The 19,346-nt window shown below is 33.5% G+C and overlaps 1 protein-coding gene across 3 annotated transcripts; it reads left to right on the forward strand.

The window, feature by feature from the left end:
* Positions 1–96: 96 nt before the first annotated feature.
* On the forward strand, positions 97–18,186 carry PBK (PDZ binding kinase). Of its 3 annotated transcripts, none has more exons than XM_039875902.1 (8): positions 97–290; positions 1,272–1,349; positions 3,921–4,014; positions 7,371–7,513; positions 8,046–8,215; positions 9,668–9,797; positions 16,175–16,360; positions 16,839–18,186. In XM_039875902.1, exons 2-8 carry the CDS (start codon positions 1,292–1,294, stop codon positions 17,036–17,038), a joined length of 981 nt encoding a protein of 326 aa, XP_039731836.1. In that variant the 5' UTR covers positions 97–290; positions 1,272–1,291; the 3' UTR covers positions 17,039–18,186. The 3 variants fall into 3 exon arrangements, with proteins under 3 accessions (XP_039731836.1, XP_039731838.1, XP_039731837.1); XM_039875904.1 differs by having other exon boundaries at positions 16,175–16,357; positions 16,831–18,186; XM_039875903.1 differs by lacking the exon at positions 97–290 and adding an exon at positions 384–501 and having other exon boundaries at positions 16,839–17,109.
* Positions 18,187–19,346: the final 1,160 nt, after the last annotated feature.

A 19,346-nucleotide genomic window follows, 5' to 3' on the forward strand; every position in this document is an offset into this window, starting at 1 on the left:
AATGGGATCCGGAAAGACCAAAAAGAACAGGAACGGGGGATACGGCTAGTTATGTCCTTCGCGACACCCCGTAGTCTGCGGGCCGACGCAGGAACGACGCGCGTGCATTTGAAAGCAAGGAGCGTTCCAGTCTCAGCGACTGTTGTTGAGTGTTGGCCCGTTGGGCGCTGAGGCGGGGGTGGGGTCGCACAAGGGGCCACTGGAGACCAGACTTCAAGACTGCCTTGGCCTGGACCGCTCGTCATTCCGGTCTTTACCTCCCTGGTGTGCGACTGCGCCGGGCCGGTCGGGTAAGGGGAGCTTTTTTTCTCGGCTGCTGACCGCGCGCGGGCCTGGGTGGGGGTCGGGCGCCCAGCCGCGGCCGAGGCCTCTGAGTTTGCTTTCGTAACAGCTCAAGGCCTAGAAGGAAAGTTGAAGACTTTGGGGATATGGGGTTAAACTAGGAGTTCTTTTAGAAATCATCTTTGCCACCCAAACCCGAGTGCGCATCTGAACCTCGAGGTAGGCTGGAGATTTCAAAAAAAAACTGCCTTTTCTCGAAGCGAGGCCTCGCAGTCTGTACTTTCTATGGAAGCTCCATAGTAGAATACGACGGTTAGAACCACCGATCTAGCAAACTGCCGTTGTTTACAAAATGTTGCTGTTGGATACTGGATAACCCGAGTCTGCTTGAGGCGAAACCCCAGTTTTTAGGCACATCATAATTATGCGCCAGATGCGAACACTGGGGCTTTTGCCTGGGGCTTGTACCTGGTGGAAACGGTTCATTACCTCAACCGAGCCAACTTTTACGGGAGGCTAAAGCAGGCGAAGGATTTCTGGTGGAATGGAGGGAGTCGGGGCTTGAGAAAGGAGTGAAAAGCACAGTTCTCTACTTTGAACTGCTCAAGTAATGTTGCTTCCAGTGTTTGGGTGAGCTGACAGCAGGTGGAAGGATTTTAACATGAGCCTTCTGAACTCCTGGATTAGGGTTTGTTTGTTTGTTTGTTTGTTTTTAACTTAGTGCACATGTTACTTTTTAATTAACACACACAAAAAAACCCCCAGTTACTAATAGTATGACTTTGGGTAAGTAATTGTACGTCTCTGGATTTCATTATTCTCATTGTTAATAAAATTGGACTAATTATTTGTCGTGGTGTTTTCCAGTTCTCAAATTTTATGTTTATATGAAAAAATGAGTGATATAGTATGTAGGAATTTTTCCCTTATGAATGAGAGCTGTAGTCTTTATAACTGCTGTGTAACTTTTCAATTTGTTTTTGTCGTAGGACCTGCAGTGATTACTGCAATGGAAGAAATCAATAATTTCAAGACACCAAACAAATTATCTGAAAAAAAGAAATCTGGTAAGATAAATATAAAACCTTTCTTCATCGTTATTGCTATTAGAAATGTCTTAGTATTGTTGTAGTTTGATGCTTTATTATCTATCATACACAATTTTAGCATAATTCCTCTTTATGATGTTGATCTTAACAAATAGGACTTATTTTATAGGCCGGGATATGGTCATCTGTGAGCTAATTTTATTGACAATAGTAGATTTGGAGATTCTCCCTGGTGAAGAATCAACTTAGCTTGAACCATTAAGGAACTACTTACTTTCCTCCTCTCAAACATGCATTGCTCTTGTGAGGGAAATATATTAACAGTTAGATATGAATATGCAAGATGACCCTTAGTGCAGAGCATATACAAAGATGGTGAAAATTATGAAATGTTTAGAAGATAACGTAGAAGAAAATCTTGTTCATTTTTAGTATATAGATTTTTGTATCTTGATTTTGTATCCTGCAACGAAATGTCTAGAAGATAATGTAGAAGAAAATCTTGTTCATTTCTGGTATATAAATTTTTGTATCTTGATCCTATATCCTGCAACCATGCTAAACTTGCTTATTCTAGTAGCTTTTTAATAGATTGCTTAAGATATTGTACATTATACAGAGTTTGTAATGTAGGTGAACAAAGACAGTTTTACTTTTTTTCCCTAGTCTATATTACTTTTTCTTTCCTGTGGCACTAGCTCCAGTATATTTTTGAGTAGAAGAGGTGTGAGTAGACTTACTTGTCTTGTTCACAATAATGTATTGTATTAGATATAGGGCTTTTTTTTTTGTTTTTTGTTTTGTTTTATAATAGACTATTTTTAGAGCAGTTTTAGATTCACAGCAGAATTGAGCAGCATACAGAGATTTCCCATACAACCCCTGCCCTCACACAGACATATCAGCATCCCCATAGAGTAGATGTAGGTTTTTCACAGATGTCCTTTATCAGGTTGAGGAATTTCCCTTTTCTTGATAATCATGAATGGGTGTTGAACTTTGTCAAAAGCTTTTCAGAATCTATTGAGGTAAAGTTTTCTTTTTCAGCCTGTTGCTATGGTAAATTATGTTAATTTTCAAATGTTAAACCAACTTTTTATTTCTGGGGTAAAAGCCAATTTAGTTGTGATGGATTTTATGAATTGCTTGATTTAATTTGTTGATATTTTCTCTGTTCATGAGGAATATTGCTGTCTTTTTAAAAAGTTATTATTTGGAATGTGTCTAGTTTTGGTAACAGAGTATTCTGTATTCATAAAATAATGTGGAAAGTGTTTCCTCTCTTGATGAGTATATGTAGAATTGATAGCATTTCTTCCTTAACAAGTAGAATTCACCAGTAAAGCCATGTGGGCCTGGAGTTTTCTTAGTAGGAAGTTTTTAACTATAACTTAACAGTTAATAGGTATTGGGTTATTCATATTATCTGTTTCTTCTCGCGTAAGCTTCGTTAGTGCTTTTTAAGGAATGTGTCCTCTGCTTCGAAGTTGTCAAATTACTGGCATAAAGTTATTTATTTTATACTCTTATTACCCTCCAAGTGTCAGTAGGATCTGTGGTGTTATCGCCTTTTTGATTTCTGGTACTGGTATATTAGATTTTTCTTTCTTCTTAGATCAATCCGACTTGATAAATTTATCTTGTGAACGATTTCATACACTTGAGAAGATCATATTTTCTGCTGTTTCTAAGTACTGATAAGTACCTAGCCAGATGCTTAAAGGGCGATCTCCTTTCAGATCTCTGGAGCATTCTCTCTCACTCTGTGGCTTCCTCTTTAGTTCTGTGCTCCACAGATTCTAACTACTTAGGTCTCCTGACCTCTCATCCTCTGTCTTCTCAATTTCATAAGACCTCTGGGCTATGTTTCTTTGTTCTATTGCTTGGAAACTGTCTTCAAGTGGTAAGTTAGGGCAATGATAGGGCTCACTTCATTTGTTTCTCTTCTCCCAAAGATCACACCCTGCTGTGCCTATTGTCAAGTATCTGAAAACCATTATATTTTATCAAGTTTTCTAGATGGCAATTCCAGGAGCAGTTAATTATTCGTTAGCAAAAGTAGAACTCCTGTCTCATTTTTTTTAAATGGTCTGTAATATAGATATACTATAATTGTGACTAGTGATGATTACTTAGGTTTTTTGTTTTCTGCAGTAGCAGAAGTGAATCTCAATATTCACATATATATGCATGTATCCATGTGCATTTATGATGTTTTTGGGCACATGCTGTACTATAGGCATCAGCAAACTTTTTGTAAAGGGCCAGATAGTAAATAGTATAGGCTTTGTGGGCCACATGGGGACACCGTTGCATATTCCTTTTATCTATTTTTTTACCAACCCTTTAAAAAAGCAATTCTTAGTTCGAGGACCATACTAAAAACCCCTGCTTTAGAGTTACTGTAAGATAGAGCTCCAAAAGTGGACTTGGTCAAAGGGTATCTATTTAAAATTAGGATAGTGTCAAATTGCTCTCCAAAAGATTATGCCAGTTAATACTCTTAATGATAGTATGTTAAGAATGTTAGAATGCATTTGTAGAGGTCTTCTCAAATACTAATTTTTTATTTTTCTTTCTGACCTTTAGCATTATGTTCAACTCCATGTTTGAATATTCCTGCCTCTCCATTTATGCAGAAGCTTGGCTTTGGCACAGGGGTAAATGTCTACCTTATGAAAAGGTAAGTATAAGACTTCAGGTTAACCTTTTTACATGGAACTGTAATTCCACTGTACTTGTTGACAAAAAAGAATATGAATATTTGAATATTTAAATTTTCCTGATCCTACCTGGCTGCTATATTCCAGTCCTAGAACCTTTTATAACTTTACCATAACTCTGCCTGGTATACTTTTCTCCTAGGTTCCTCCTGATAGATTATTAAAGGGGCAGTAATTTACCTTATCATTTTTTCCTTGGCTTGTATGGGAAGAGAAAGGGGTTCCTGTGTGGTAATGATGCAGGATTCTCAATAAGAAAACCTCAAGGAGGACTCCAGTTGGGGGATATCAGTGACTGTTAATCCCTTTTATTTGGAAAGTTGCCTTCTCAAGATACTCTCTACTGAAAGAAGTAAAGTTTTCATTTATATGTCATCATTAAATAAGAAAGGTAAATTCATGCTTTTAAAGTAGGAAAATTGTATTAAAAATGAAATAGAATCGATGCTAAATATTGTCAACAGACACCTTTTTTAAAAAGTTGGTTTTTTTACTCATTACTTGTACCTAGTTTCATGTTAATTAAGTGGCAAACATCTAAGTCAGTATGGATTCCTTAACGCATTCTTAGAATCTAGTCCAACACAGGATGTTATGTTGATGTTGTTTCTTCAGAAATGCTTTCTTTAATAAAAAGCTAATGAATTGAAAATAGCATAGCAATTATATGTAAGTAGGTAGTTTCTGAAGCATTTAAACACCACTTTGTATATTTGTATGCTATTTGTAAACATTATTTTTTAGAGTCTAAAAACTTGTCTAAGTTATTTTGAAAGAAGAAAATTCTCACAGGTTCATGGCTAGTCTCATTTGTTTTCCTTTCTTAAATATTTTTAAATGTAAAGTGTGTTGTTAACAAAATTAAACTGTATGTAACTTAATCAAAAGCTTCATACGGCTGCTATTGAAAAATAGCAGTTCCTGCCTGATTGTACCACTCCTTGTGATGTGGCCCTGTTAGCCTGGAGTTTTCCTCTCCTGGTAACCTGGAGATTTCCTTCGCCTCTCTGGCGAATTGGATCCTCTGTTTTTCTGTTCCTCATGTCTTCCTATTTCTTAGTTTACGTCTTTTGTTTGAGGATATCTGGTAGCTCTCCATAAAAAGGTGCACAGGAGATAGTTTTGAGAATTTGCATTTCTGAAAATGTTTACATTTTACCCTCATACTTGAATGGCCCTTTTTGTTGTTTCTGACTTAGAATTCTTGTTTGGAAATAATTCGACTCCAGAAGTTTGAGGATGTTGTTCCGTGGATAACTTGCAGTGTTGCTGCCTTGAATTCTGAAACCTTTCCGATTGCTGATTCTGTTTATGGAACCTGTTTTATGTGATCTGTTCCTCTCATTCTCCTAGGACCTTATATGGTCTTCCGTTTGTCACTAGTGTTCTGAAATTTCACAGTGACATGGATGAGTGTGGGCCTCTTGGATTCTGAAAATTCATGTTCTTAAATTTTTGAGAAATTATTTTAAAAATACTTTGTTGATTATTGTTACTCATTTTTCTGTTCTTTATTTGGAGCTCCTATTATTTGGATGTTGAACTTACTGAACTGATCTCTAATGTCCTTTTTTTTTTTTTGCCTGGTTTTCCTATTTTCTCTGTCTCTGCTTTGTTTTCTGGGAGGTTTTTTTCAAACTTCACCTTTTGATACTTTGTGTGTTTCATTTTTGTCTATCTTGTTTTTAAATATCTGAAGGTTTTCTTTTTTTAAATGCCATCCTTAGTCTTTTGCGGATGCTAGAAATGTTCTACATCGTGATCTGGACAGTGATAACACAGGTATATATGCATGTGAAAACTCATTGAGTATTTAGTATGCATAGGGTCATGAATTACTGTGTTCCTGTATGGTTCACAGGTATTCAGCTATGCCAGTAAACCTCAAGCTAAAGACCCTCTGCTTTAGCCCCTTATGGAGCCAGTTTCAGAATTTGACCATTTTGTCTTTTAAATTTATTGGTGTACAAGTTTTAGTATTTGTTTACTTCTATTTTATCTCTGCTCTATCTATAATTATGTCCCTATTTTTGATTGCAGTATTATTTGTGCCTCCTTTTTATTTTTTTTTCCCCTTGTGCAATCTCATCAGAGATTTGCCTGTTTTATTAGCTTTTTCAGTGAACCAACTTCTGATTTGGCAAATTATTTTATTCAAGTTTCGTAAATATGTTTTTGTCATTCTGTAGATTAGGATATGTTATGGAAATGGTAAAGATGGACTTATTCACTGAATTCTAAACATTCGAGAGTTACGGGGTACCCCTTGAAGCTTGAAAAATATATATTTCATAGTAAAGTGACATAGGAGAGGTCATCTTCAAATGTTATTGTTATCTAAAACTGGAGGTGTAAAACTATATACATTTATGGATGATAGATATATATGAATTAAGAAATCTAGTCATCCCTTGAGTGCATGTTTTTTGATTTTTTTTTTTAAAAGGTCCTGCAATTATAGAGTTATGCTCATGAGGTAGTACAAAGTTAAATGATCTTAGTTCAATATATTGTTATTTCCTCATGGTTAACCTTTTTAACTTTTGAGGCTCTTTTATGCCTATATGCTGCGTACACTTTGTCTTTCATAATTTGCCGTACTAGTAAATAAATACCTACTTTGTCAGGTAAAACTTTCCCTGACTTTGTTTTACTTGTTTGTTTATTTAGGCCTCAAAACATTTACACTTCAAATATTTTTAAAATGGCTGAATCTTACTAGAAAGTAGAAAACTTACATTTTTTTCTCATTTGTATGTTTATTATTATTGCCTTAAGCGCATTGTCTTTGAGTATATGGTGAAAGGTATAAAATGAATTGGTTAGTATAGAGGTGTTATATTTGTTGTTGAAGAAGTCTTCCATTCTTTGGATATATATGGACCAAATGTTTTTTGTACATCTCTTTTTTAAATTGTTTCTTAGAGATTAGTATTTATTACTTTACCATTCCAGAACTCATATCTGCTACATATAGTTAAGTGCTTGATGAGTAGTTAGTAGTCTGATATGCTTGAATGGAAAAATTAGAAAATAGTAATTTTGAAGTTTAAAATTTGTAACATTCCATCTTTTTCCTTCTAATGCTCTTTTTATCTCCTCCCTTCTAGCAATAGATACAGACTTCTCTTGTAATCAATAGATATATCAGTTATTTATCTCCTAATTAAAAAGGAAATGTAGCAGAAGTGTAGTATAATTTAAAAAAACACAAATTACTGTTATCTTTTTTAAAATTTGGAAGTTCTTGTTAGTCATTTGAAATATATTATGGTTTTTAATCTTTCAATACATTTTATGATTAATTTTTTTAAAGATCTCCAAGAGGCTTGTCTCATTCTCCTTGGGCTGTGAAAAAGATTAATTCTAAATGTAATGGTCATTATCAAAGTATGTATCAAAAGAGACTGACTGATGAAGCTAAGATTTTGAAAAGCCTTCATCATCCAAATATTGTGGGTAAGTTTAAATTTATGTGGTAGCAGTATCTGATAGAATAGTATTCTGTTTATCCAGAACCAGTTTATATAATCTCTTATATAGTTAATTTCACTAATAAAAATTGAGGAAGATGGTGGTAGAGTTTGGTAAGAATCAAATTAATGCGAACATTCTAAATTTGTTGTATAATATTTTTAGATGCTCAAGTATATATTTAAAACTTCATGAGAATAGATACAGTCATTATGGTGCTGGTACTATGGAGATTTCAGGAATATAAAGTGATCTTCATTTAGATAAGTGGTGCTGGTGAAGCATTATATTTAGAATGCAGAAAATACTTTAAAATATTTTAATTTGTGATACTATTTGCAAACACTGAAGGCATTTTAAATTAGATCGACTGAATTCATTTTGTAAATAATAGCTATTTTCATCATATCTTCATCAGTGTTAATTAACATCTGTTTTTAATCACATTACTGTAAAAAACTTAAATATTACTGTTGTTCTTCCCTATCGTAATAAGAAAATGTTATGTTTCTTTAAGGTTATCGTGCTTTCACTGAAGCCAGTGATGGTAGTCTATGTCTTGCTATGGAATATGGGGGTGAAAAGTCCCTAAACGACTTAATAGAAGAACGAAATAAAGACAGCCAAGGTCCTTTTCCAGCAGCCATAATTGTAAAAGTTGCTTTAAACATGGCAAGAGGGTTAAAGGTAACTATGCCATTATATTTTAAATGATTTGTGGAACATTAAGAAGCTAAATATGTACCTAATTACAATGTAGGATTTTTTTTCCTCGAAAGACAGGGTTGCCTTAAGTTAAAGTTAGTTGCCTTATAGAATCTCATTGCAGTGCACTATTTCCTTATTATGATCAGCAAAGTATAGTTTGAGGCCTTCACATAGCCTCAGATAACCCAAGTCAGGTAATTTTGCTTATAGAGATCACATGTTAGATTTAGTTACAAAGATTAATAAATTTGACACAAATTTACTAATTATTCTTGAGAGTATAGCCTAACCCTTATTGATTGTAAATAGCCTCTTAAAGATTGCTTTGGGGGGTAATAAGTTTTGGATATCGAGAGTCTACATCTATAGGTCAAATGAGAAAAGCCCTCTCAATGTTGTATGAATAAATGATCATGCCTTTGGATAGATACAGTGTAAGAAGTAAAAAGAATTCTGTATCCTAATTAATTGAAACAGAAGTAATGATAGCTCCAGAAAACTGTTGGATGACTCAAAAGTGAGTCATGGTAATCATACAGATGTCAAAGTTGCATGTTAAGAATTGAAATAAAATTAATTCATGAAATGTGAGACTAGAAAAAAGCAATATTTTTATATATGTATATTTTAATACATGTATAGAAAACCCAATTTTAACTGGATAGGACAAACTGATAATTTGAATTATTTAATAAGTAATGATTTTAAATGTTTATGTATAACGGATTAATATAAATATATTTGAGTATATTAAATTTGATGGTCAACATTTAAAGCACAATGAGTGTTTCAAATTATAAACCAAGATTTGTCTCTATCATTTTCAAGCCCAAGCACAAAGTACTTGCTCAAATGCTGATGAATAAACATTTAACAATTTTGTAGGACATTTTTTTATTATGTGTAGATATCATTAGTTGTCAATTCTAAGAAAGGGTTAATGTGTGAAACAAAATATTGTCTTAGATTACATTCTGCTTCCTCCTCTGCTTGTGAATAATGTGTAGCCCTAAGTCTTCTGTTGTTATGTATTATCTCAGCAATTCATTTGAAGAAAGGATGCCTCATTGTGAAGATTCCAAAATTGTTTCTAAAAATTGCTAGCCTCAAGTAAAATTGTGATATATTTTGAAGTCTGCAGTAGCATCTTTTCATATAAAAGTATGTGAGATAGGTTTGAAAATTAAAAGTTAGCTTACCTAAAAATAGACATTGATTTCCAAAGAATCCTTTAGTTTTCTGGTCAGAATGGTAGATCAAGATAACATGGGATGTTCCCTTTGCAAGCTTCAAATAATTTGAAATGATGGACAGGTAAAATCCTATAGTTTAGGAAGGGAGTTCAAGTTGTGACTTTTTGTTTGAAGGTTATATATATCTTTTATTAGTTTGTATTTTTGCTCAGGTGTGTTAAATTTTCCACTATTTTAGTATCTCCACCAAGAAAAGAAACTGCTTCATGGAGACATAAAGTCTTCAAATGTTGTAATTAAAGGTAATTTTGAAACAATTAAAATCTGTGATGTTGGAGTATCTCTACCATTGGATGAAAATATGACTGGTAAGTCTAATTCTTTAAATTTGTTTTTGTATAACTTTTAAATTTCTAAATTTTACATATTTAAATAGGTAGTAGGTTAACATTCTTCAAAAATCAAAAACTATTTATCAATAGGTACACAATAAAAAGTATCCCCTCAGCCTCTAGCCCCCTTTCTTGCTACACACACAATATAAATTGTTTTCTTATTAATACATATTTTAACCGAAGATAACTTTGGGAACTATTTCTAACCTAGATTGGGATTTTTAAGTGGTAGAAGATCTGGGAATAGAAAATAAAATTGTAATTAGGTTTTATAAAGGAATTCATTTAGCATCAGCTTAGTGACAAGGTTTGGTAACCTGATAGAAGATACTGGAGTGGAACTAAGAAAGAGGGTTGCTAGTAAAGGCCAGTCTTCTGTTTTTCTTTTTTTTACTTCTTGGCTCACCCCATCTCATTCTTCTCTTTTTATTGTAAACATTGATCATTCTCTTAGGAATTTTAAGATATGTTCTTTGTGAGAACCAAGAGCCAGCCTCAAAGAGAAAGCTGCTGCTTTCAACATACTTAATAAATCACATTTAAATTTGCCTTCTTATATGAGTATAAGGTAAAGGAAATGAATGAATGAATTAGAAAATCGATGAATACTACAATATCCCAGTATGATCTGTTTTATTTTAGAACATAGCAAAGTGAATGTAAAGTTCATCCTTGAGGATACATTTTCAAACATAGCCAGGAAAGCTTTATGAAAGAATGTTGAGTAGGAATTTTCCCGACCAGACATTAAGAAGTATTATAAAGCTATAGTAATTAAAGTAGTGATATTCATGCCAAAATAGAATCAAAAAATAGTCCGAAATATATGTCATTTGTTACATGGTAGAGGTGACATTTTTGTATCAATAAGAAAGTAGTTGAGTCAAATGATGATGTCTGGACATTTTAGAAAAAATGAACTTTTCTATTCCTCACACTAATCCCCATAGATTATAGATTGAAAAAAAAAGTAGTAGAAAAATTATAATAAGCACATCTTGGCTGGTGTGCTTATTAAATTAGTATTGAGCTTAAGAAGGACATCAAAGCTAGAAACCATTTTTAAAAAGCCATGGCAACTGAAAAATGCTTTGAAAAATGGTCTGTGTCCTAGTATGAGCAATAGTACAGGTTAACATGTACTCTCAAACACTAGTAGATATTGCAATTGGTGTATCATTCAGTTCACGGTAAGTTTTGCTCTGGTAACATAGACCCTCAAAAACCTCAGTAGCTTAAAATAACCGGGGCTTAGTATTCAAGCCACATGTCCATTAGGGCTGTGTTCCGTGTTATTCTCACTAGGGCCTAACCTGATGCAACATCTACTCTATGAAATATTGTCATCGTAGTATGGAAGGTAAAAACGCTCTAGAGTTGTGCTGTCCACTGCAGTAGCCACTAGCTACATATGGCTCTCTAATTTGTATTTAAAAATTGTTTAAATTGATTTCCTCCGCTACTTTAGCCACATTTTAGATGCCCAGTAGTTATATATGGTTAGTGGACCATATTGGACAATGCAGATGTAGAACATTTTTGTCACAGAAAGTTCTGTTGGACAATGCTGCTCTAGAAAGTCTTGTGCTGACAAATGCTTCATTTCAGCAATGAAATGACACAAGTCACTTCTTTTAGTACTCACTGACCAGTACTAGTCATACAGTTCCACTCAACCACGACAAGCATACTTCTTCAGTGTGTCTAAAAGGTGGACAGCGTGAACGGCTGATGAACAGTGCTAGTAACTACCACAGTGGTATAGCTTTTTCAGAGGTTAGTTTGGAAATATATATATAAATTTTAAAACCTTAAGAATGTTTATGTCTTTTGATCCTATAATTCCATTCTTAAGAACACATTCCAAAGAAATAATTGGGCAATGCAGGCATTTTTTATGATAGCCTGATACATTAATTTCTTCAAAACCTTGTTCTGCAGTGGTCAAAAGATAAAACTAGGCTTATAGAAGTACAGAGTTGGGACAGAAATCAAAACCCATGCAACTTAAAAAAAAGCAATAACAAAAATAATAACAATCCTAATAAAAATAACTGGCACATTAAATCTTCACCGGCACCCAGCATCAGTTAATCCATAAACCCTGGGTTTGTGTTCCCTCGAATGTGTATGAGGGACTTTATTTTCAGTAAATACTTTGTATTAAAAGTAAATATCTGATCTGGTTTTCTCAATCAAAACAATATTTGTAAGCATAGGGGTGATGTCTTGGCATCTACTTAACCTGTATTCTCAGCTTTACCAGATAGTTTAATGTTATAGTTGGCATACTGGCTCTTACGCACTAAAGAGAAGGAATTCTCTTTATAAAATAAGTTATTCATCACTTCAAAAATAACACAAATATGTTGGGGAAAAAATCACAGTCTTTTTACTAATTGTGTATGAGCTAATTTTTGTTAACCATATTGTAGCAGAATAAATGCAAAATGTAAGAGAATGTCCATCAATCAGTGATGGTTTAATTTTTTGTACCACTACACAACAGATTACCATATACCCATTAAAATGATGCAGGTTTATATTTGTAGGCATGAAAATATATCCAAATAAATAAGATGAACAGATTATAAAATAGCACTTAAATATACATTAAGAAAAGTTTGAAAAAATACACCTAAATCTTTAAAAATTATTTGTAAGTTTTGTGTTTTAATAGATAGTATATTGACTTGTTTCACAACTGTAATATACATAGGTGTTTTGTGAAAAGCCCAAATCTTAACAGTGGTTATTAGATTAATTTATTTAGCAAATATTTATAATAGTAAGTACTGTCAGGCACTGAGCTAGGCACTACGAATATAGAGGAAAATGAGATAGACATAGTCCTTAACTTTATTTTTTTAAATATTGTTACAGAAACCTCAGTCCTTACCCTTGTAGGGCTCATAATCTAGGATGGAAAGCAGCTCTTGAATAGCTAGTACTAAATAACTAAGTTATAAATTAAATAACTGAATAACTAAAGTATAACAGCTATTATGATAGAAGGAATTATGTGGATGTGACATTGCCACTTAGCCTAGATGTTGAGAAAGGCCTTCCTAAAAAATGTTAAGCTGAGAATTGAAGGATGAGAAGCAGCTCCAGTTTTGTTTTCAATTTGTGATAGTATCCATGAGAACTGAAAAAGGTAATGTCTGTTTAAACTCTGTAGAAAAGGGCAATAAAATACATTGTTTTTGTCTTGAAAAAGAGGAATGACTGATCATGAATTTATGATCTCATCAAACTTTAGTTGTCAGAACAATCCATTTTCATTGAGAAGCAAACTTAATCAGTAACGTGGGGGAACCACTTTTGTTAGCGTTTAAATTCTAATCACAGACTTGGAGTAATATAAGTGGACATAGAGGAAATGCTCTTGTGGTTGGCTAGTGCCTTCAACTGGAGCTGATACATTCATTAGACCTAGAAAGCTACTCTTTAGTCTGACAGACCGCTGTAGGAACTTGACCTACTTAGACTGGGATAAGAATTCTTCCTTATTGCCACAATCAGTGCCCATGTAGACCTGTCTGTAGACTCTTACCTAGTAGTGCATTCTATTAAGTGCCTTCTAGATGTAAGGTGATACAGGGGAAAGCTTTTTTTTTTTCTAGAATCTTTTACTGGTCATAACCACTTTCTAAACTTTACTGTTCTAAAGCTGAGTTAAGTAGAAAGGCTGTCATAGGGACATCTTTCATTCTTACCATCTGATACTGGGTATTGGCATCTTTGTTCTCACTTCATCTTCACACAGAGCCTACTTAGTTATTAAGTATACCCAACAAAATGTTGAATAAATGAATGAGTGCTTATTGACTGGAATCTTTAATTTCTTGACTTCTCATTTTTCCTTCTCAGTCCTGTTTTCTTCAGATGTTAGTTTCCTCTTTTCTCCACTTTCTTTGTAAATTTCTTGAGACGTTCAAGGCAGAACTTTAGTTCTGAAGAGAAGCTTTTATCATTAATCAGGCTCCCTGTTTATTTTTTCTATTTATTTGAAAGTGAATTATATTCGTGAAGAAATGGAGATTAATAACAATCATATACTGAAATTTTATTTTTAGTATAGGATCCTCTTAACACTGTCTAGTGAATGTTCTTTTTGTAAGAGCTTGAGTTTAGCCTAGTCATAGCAGAAGTAAAGCCTTTAAATCTGAAAAGGAAAATGTATAAAATTATGAAGTATGTTTGTTGACCACAACGGATTTAAGTTAGAAACCAATAACAATACAATATCTAGGAAACCCCCAGATATTTGAAAACACAACAACACAAATTCGAATAACCTGCGCATCAAAGAAAATGAAAAGAGAAATTGGAAAATATTTTGAATTGAATAAAAGAAATATATCAAAATGCTTGAGATATAACTAAAGTAGGGCTTAGAGGGAAATTTATAGCTCTGTACATGAAAAGCTCTAAATCATTAACCAACCTATGTTCCCTCTTAAGCAAGAAAAAGAAGAGCGAAGCAGATTCAGAGTAAGTTAGAAGAAGAAAAAATACAGAGGAGCAGAAATCAAAGACATAAACACTAGAAAATATTAATAAAGCCAAAACTGGTTCTTTGAAAGATAAAATTGACAAATTCTTAGCTGGATTGATCAAGAAAAAAGAACACAAGTTGCAGTATTAAGAACAGAAGACAGGTTATTGCTACAGATTATGCATACATTTTAAAGGTTAATAGATTATTACAAACAGCTGTATACCAATAAATTTGACAACTTAGATGAAAAGAACAATTTCCTTGAAAAATAAAATTTACCAAAGTAAATATAGGAAGGAACAGGAAATCCAAATAGCCTTGTATTAGAGAAACATTCCCCCAAAGAAAACCTAAGGCATAGATATTTTTACTGTTAATTTCTATCAAACATCCAAGGAAGAAATGACACTGATTTTACACACTTTTTCAGAAAATAGAATAGGGATCACTGCCTAATTATTCTGAGTCCAGCATAACTCTAATGTCAAAATCTGAAAAGTATATCATGAAAAGAATCACGGATCAGTACCCTCACAGATGCAAAAATCCTTAATAAAATATTAACAAATTGAATATATTCAATATTAACAAATCGAATATAAAAAAGATAGTATATCTGGCCAACTATGGTTTACTCTAAGAAAGGAAAGTTATTTTAATATTGCAAAAGTGAACACAGTGTACCATATTGACAGATTTGAAAATGATGTAGCCATTTCAATAGATGCAGAAAAAGCATTTGACAAAAATCTTCCATTCATGATTGAAAAAAACCTCTTGCTTACTAGGTATGTAAGGAAACTTAACCTCAAAAAGGGTATCTATAGAATAACTTACAGGTGACATTATACTTAAATAGAGGACAAGGCCAACATTCTTCCTCTGGCCAGTGTTAGCACTGTCCTATCGTCCTACCATTAAATCAAAAAAGTAAAAGCCCTCAAGATTGGAAAGGAAATGAAATTGTTCATATTTACAATTGATGTGATTGTTTAGGTAGAAAATCTCAAGAAATCTATAAAAACTAGAATCAAGTGAAGTTAGGTATTTATATAGTTAATAATTGAAAAAAAAACATTAAAAATTCCATTTACCAAAAGGCATAAAATATTCAAGAATAAATCTAACAAAAAAGTGAACTATGTACTGAACACCATAAAACATTACTAAGAATTAAGACGTAAGTAAATGGAGAAAGAGATCATGGTTGTGGATTGGCAGGATCGATACTGTTAAGATGTTGATCTTCCCAAATTGATCTAGAGATTCAGTCTGATCCCAATCAAAATTTTAGCTGGCTTTTTCATTGAAATTGGCAAGTCGAGTCTAAAATTTAAATGGAAATGTCATTCCTGGGCAGAAGCTTTAAGAGCTTATATGTGACTCGACCCTTTCCCTTTTCCCTCGTTTAGCAATCATAGAAGCATATAAATGGTACTTCTCTCAGCATAATGACAGCATAATTTGAAAATTGAAGAAACTGTGGCACAGAGATTAAGTGATCAGTTCAAGGTCACAACAGTCTTTGAACCCGGGCAAGCAATCTAGCTCCCGTCTATACTCTTGACTTCACAATTGTTTTATATTCCCACCACTTTCTAAGACAATTGCTGTTTCTTTACACTCTTGCCAAATTCCCCAGCTTGCTTTCTGAATATTTAATCTGATAGGGGAAAAGTAATTCTTATTAATGAGATTGAGTGTGTTTTTTCATGTATACTGGCTACATTTATTAACCTTTAAACTACCTGTCATATCATTTGCCGATTTTTCTTTAGGTTGGTTTTTTTTGGTGATTTCTAGTGCTTGCCTTTATGACCATTTTACCTCTGTTTTACTTTTTCAGTGACTGACCCTGAGGCCTGTTATATTGGCACTGAGCCTTGGAAACCCAAGGAAGCTTTGGAGGAGAATGGTATTATTACTGACAAGGCAGATATATTTGCCTTTGGCCTTACTCTGTGGGAAATGATGACTTTATGTATTCCACACATTAATCTTTCAGATGATGATGATGATGATGATGATGAAGGTATAATAACATTTTTAACATAAATCTCAATCTCTTCAGTTTGAAATAGTTTATAACTTATTTTTCTATTAAGTTAAAATTTAAAAAGCAAAGTATTTGATTTAGTGGCATGGGATATAGATTTTAGTAATACCGATGACTAATTTGGTACCATCTCAGTTTAATCTCATACAAATGAGATGCAGATTAATTCAGAACTGGGAGATAAATTGAGAAAGTTGGGAGGAGCAAAAGTTACCTTAAAAACTCCCCTTCCCTGAGAACAAGATTGGAAAGCTGTCATAGTAAGGGGGGAAGAGTTGATAACCATGGATTGATAGTAAATCCGTGATAATAGCTAATGTACAGGAAAATTGAAGAGACTAGACTGCCAGTGGTATAATGAAAAACATACTGGATGATGAATTCTTGTTTCAGAAGGGTCAGTTTGAGCAGTCGCTAAGCTTTTCCATGATTTTATTTCAATCTTCATGAACAGATAAAACTTTTGATGAAAGTGACTTTGATGATGAGGCATACTATGCAGCTTTGGGAACTAGGCCACCTATTAATATGGAAGAACTGGATGAAACATACCAGAAAGTAATCGAACTCTTCTCTGTATGCACTAATGAAAATCCTAAAGATCGTCCTTCTGCTGCACACATTGTTGAAGCTTTGGAAATAGAAGTCCAGTGATCGCCTCATATTCGTGACTATCTGAGCTTCGAGTATGGTTCATGTATATAACTTCTGTTTACTGTAATACATTTAGATAACTATGATAATCCATAATTAGACTTTTTGAAAGTGGCCTATTTTAGGACTGTAGTACCTTGTTAATATTTGTACACCTATTTCTATTATAAAGGTATTTCATGTATACTAATAATCAGCATTTGAGTTCATAGAGGGTTTTTTATAAACTTTAAGAAACTGTTTTAAGAAACAGGTATTTAAATTTGTTCATACAGATTTAAAACACTAGGAATTAAATGCTGTAAACTTTTTGTCTAACATTAATTTGGTTAGAGTTACTATTTTATTAATGATTTTTCTCAAATATTTTCACATATTCTCTATTTAATAGATCTATTGAAATTAGTACTTTGCACAGTACAAAATATGTCTACATTTGCTTATCTCTTAAAACATTTAACTTTCTGCTTTCTTTTCTTAGCTGGTGTGCTTATTAAATACGGTCACTGGAAGCTGAGAGAATGTGGCTCAAAAGAGTAGTTTTTTGAGTATTTCCAACATTTTTGGTTAGGGCTTATCTTGCTCTCTCTGCTCTTCCCACATCTTTGGTTTTTGCTTTCATTTATTAAGTATATTTTCTGTACTGAGATCTGTTATTTTTTATTAATCTATATCTTAAGCATTTAACATTTATGGTGTAGAAATAAAACTCCAATAGGATAATATAGAATAAAGGACACTTTAGTTACCAGAAGGTGTTTTATCTTATTTTATACTCCATTGTTTTGAGTGTTGTCATTAAACTTGAGTGAATGTGAGTAGGTTTTTTTCTCTTGGCCTTACTTTGTTAATCTGTAAAATGAGGGTGATCTGGATAAGTAGTTTCTATCTGTGAACCATAGCCACCTTGGAAGTTCAGTTATTGAATTATGCTTGTGAATCTAGGTAATATGACTGTAAAAAGAATTTAAAATATTACTGTCAAATAGGGGATCTTAGAAAGGTTAGGAACAACTGTGCTCTGAGCTTTAAACAACATTAGAATTCACTGGAGGACTCCTTTTGTATAAGATTGTATGAAGCAATGGTACACAGATAATTAATGAGCATTACTTATCAAAATGTTATTAAAGTGACAAGAAAGTAAACTGAAAGCTGACTTAATTTATGGAAAAATCTTATGTACAATTTTGTATCGTGACATTAAGTTATCTTTACTCATTTGTTGTGTCATTCTTATTAGGTCTGTCAAGCTGCAAAGCAGCTTCTCTTAGCCCATTATCATGAATTGCAACTTTCTTTTTAGTACATAAACAAAACGCTTTTTCTTGAAGAATTTGTTTCCAGTTCCTATAGTTGGAATATCCAAATGTGAACAAACTGATGCTCAAGGACCGGGCCAGCAAATTCACGGGACTTGTCTATGGCTGACGTTGCAAAGTGATTCCAGCATGCTTTTCTCCTTGAGTCTGGGTAGGGCTGTGATGTCCTCGACACAGGTAATTTGCTACCAGCTGGAAGGAAACTTCTTTTATTCTTGTCCTAGAATTTGCTCTTTTGGTCTCAGATGTTACCTTCTTTTTTGGACATTTGCCTCATTCTCAGGAAAGAAGAGTAATGTGACTGGATTGAGGATAGAGCAGGACTAATCTTTTTGTTGAATTATAATTGGCATATCAACACAGGTTTCTCCCGAACAACCTTCTCACCTCCCAGAAAATCTCCCTTTTACTATCAGTGTAAGGATTCCAGGAACCTGTTTCCACCTCTATAAAATGGAAATAAGCAGCTACTTAAGAAATGTTGAGGACTGTTCTTTCATGCCTCCTAGTTAGTACAGTTTGTTGATCAAAGTACAATTCAAAAAGGTTTTTAGTAATGAAAAAAATATATAAATTTGTGGGGAGCTTATAGAGATTTGTAGTCTTAAATATTATATTAGAAAAAAGACTGAAGGCCTGGGGGTTCTCACTGTGCCAGATCACAAAGGGTTTCCATTTATAGCCTGCAGCGCTGCCCCCAAGTAAGACTGGTATCTTGTCCTTAAAAACCTTGAAACTTGGCATTTACGTGGCCTCCTAATAGATGAGAGTCCTTTCAGGCATCCATTTCCAGAATAAGGAGGTTTCATTCGTATTGAATATTTGCTCCGGCAAGTAATTTTTCTCCATAATCAGCTTATCTAGAGTTTCCAAAATTTTTTCAGCTGCTTTCACATCAGCACTCATAGACTTATCACGCTCTTTCACATTATGTAATGAGTAACAATTCTTTAATCATTTAAACCACTCAGCTAACAGTAAATAAA

This window comes from Pteropus medius, unplaced genomic scaffold (genome assembly GCF_902729225.1).
Source record: "Pteropus medius unplaced genomic scaffold, Ma_sr-lr_union100, whole genome shotgun sequence".
Classification (NCBI taxonomy): Eukaryota; Metazoa; Chordata; class Mammalia; order Chiroptera; family Pteropodidae; genus Pteropus; species Pteropus medius.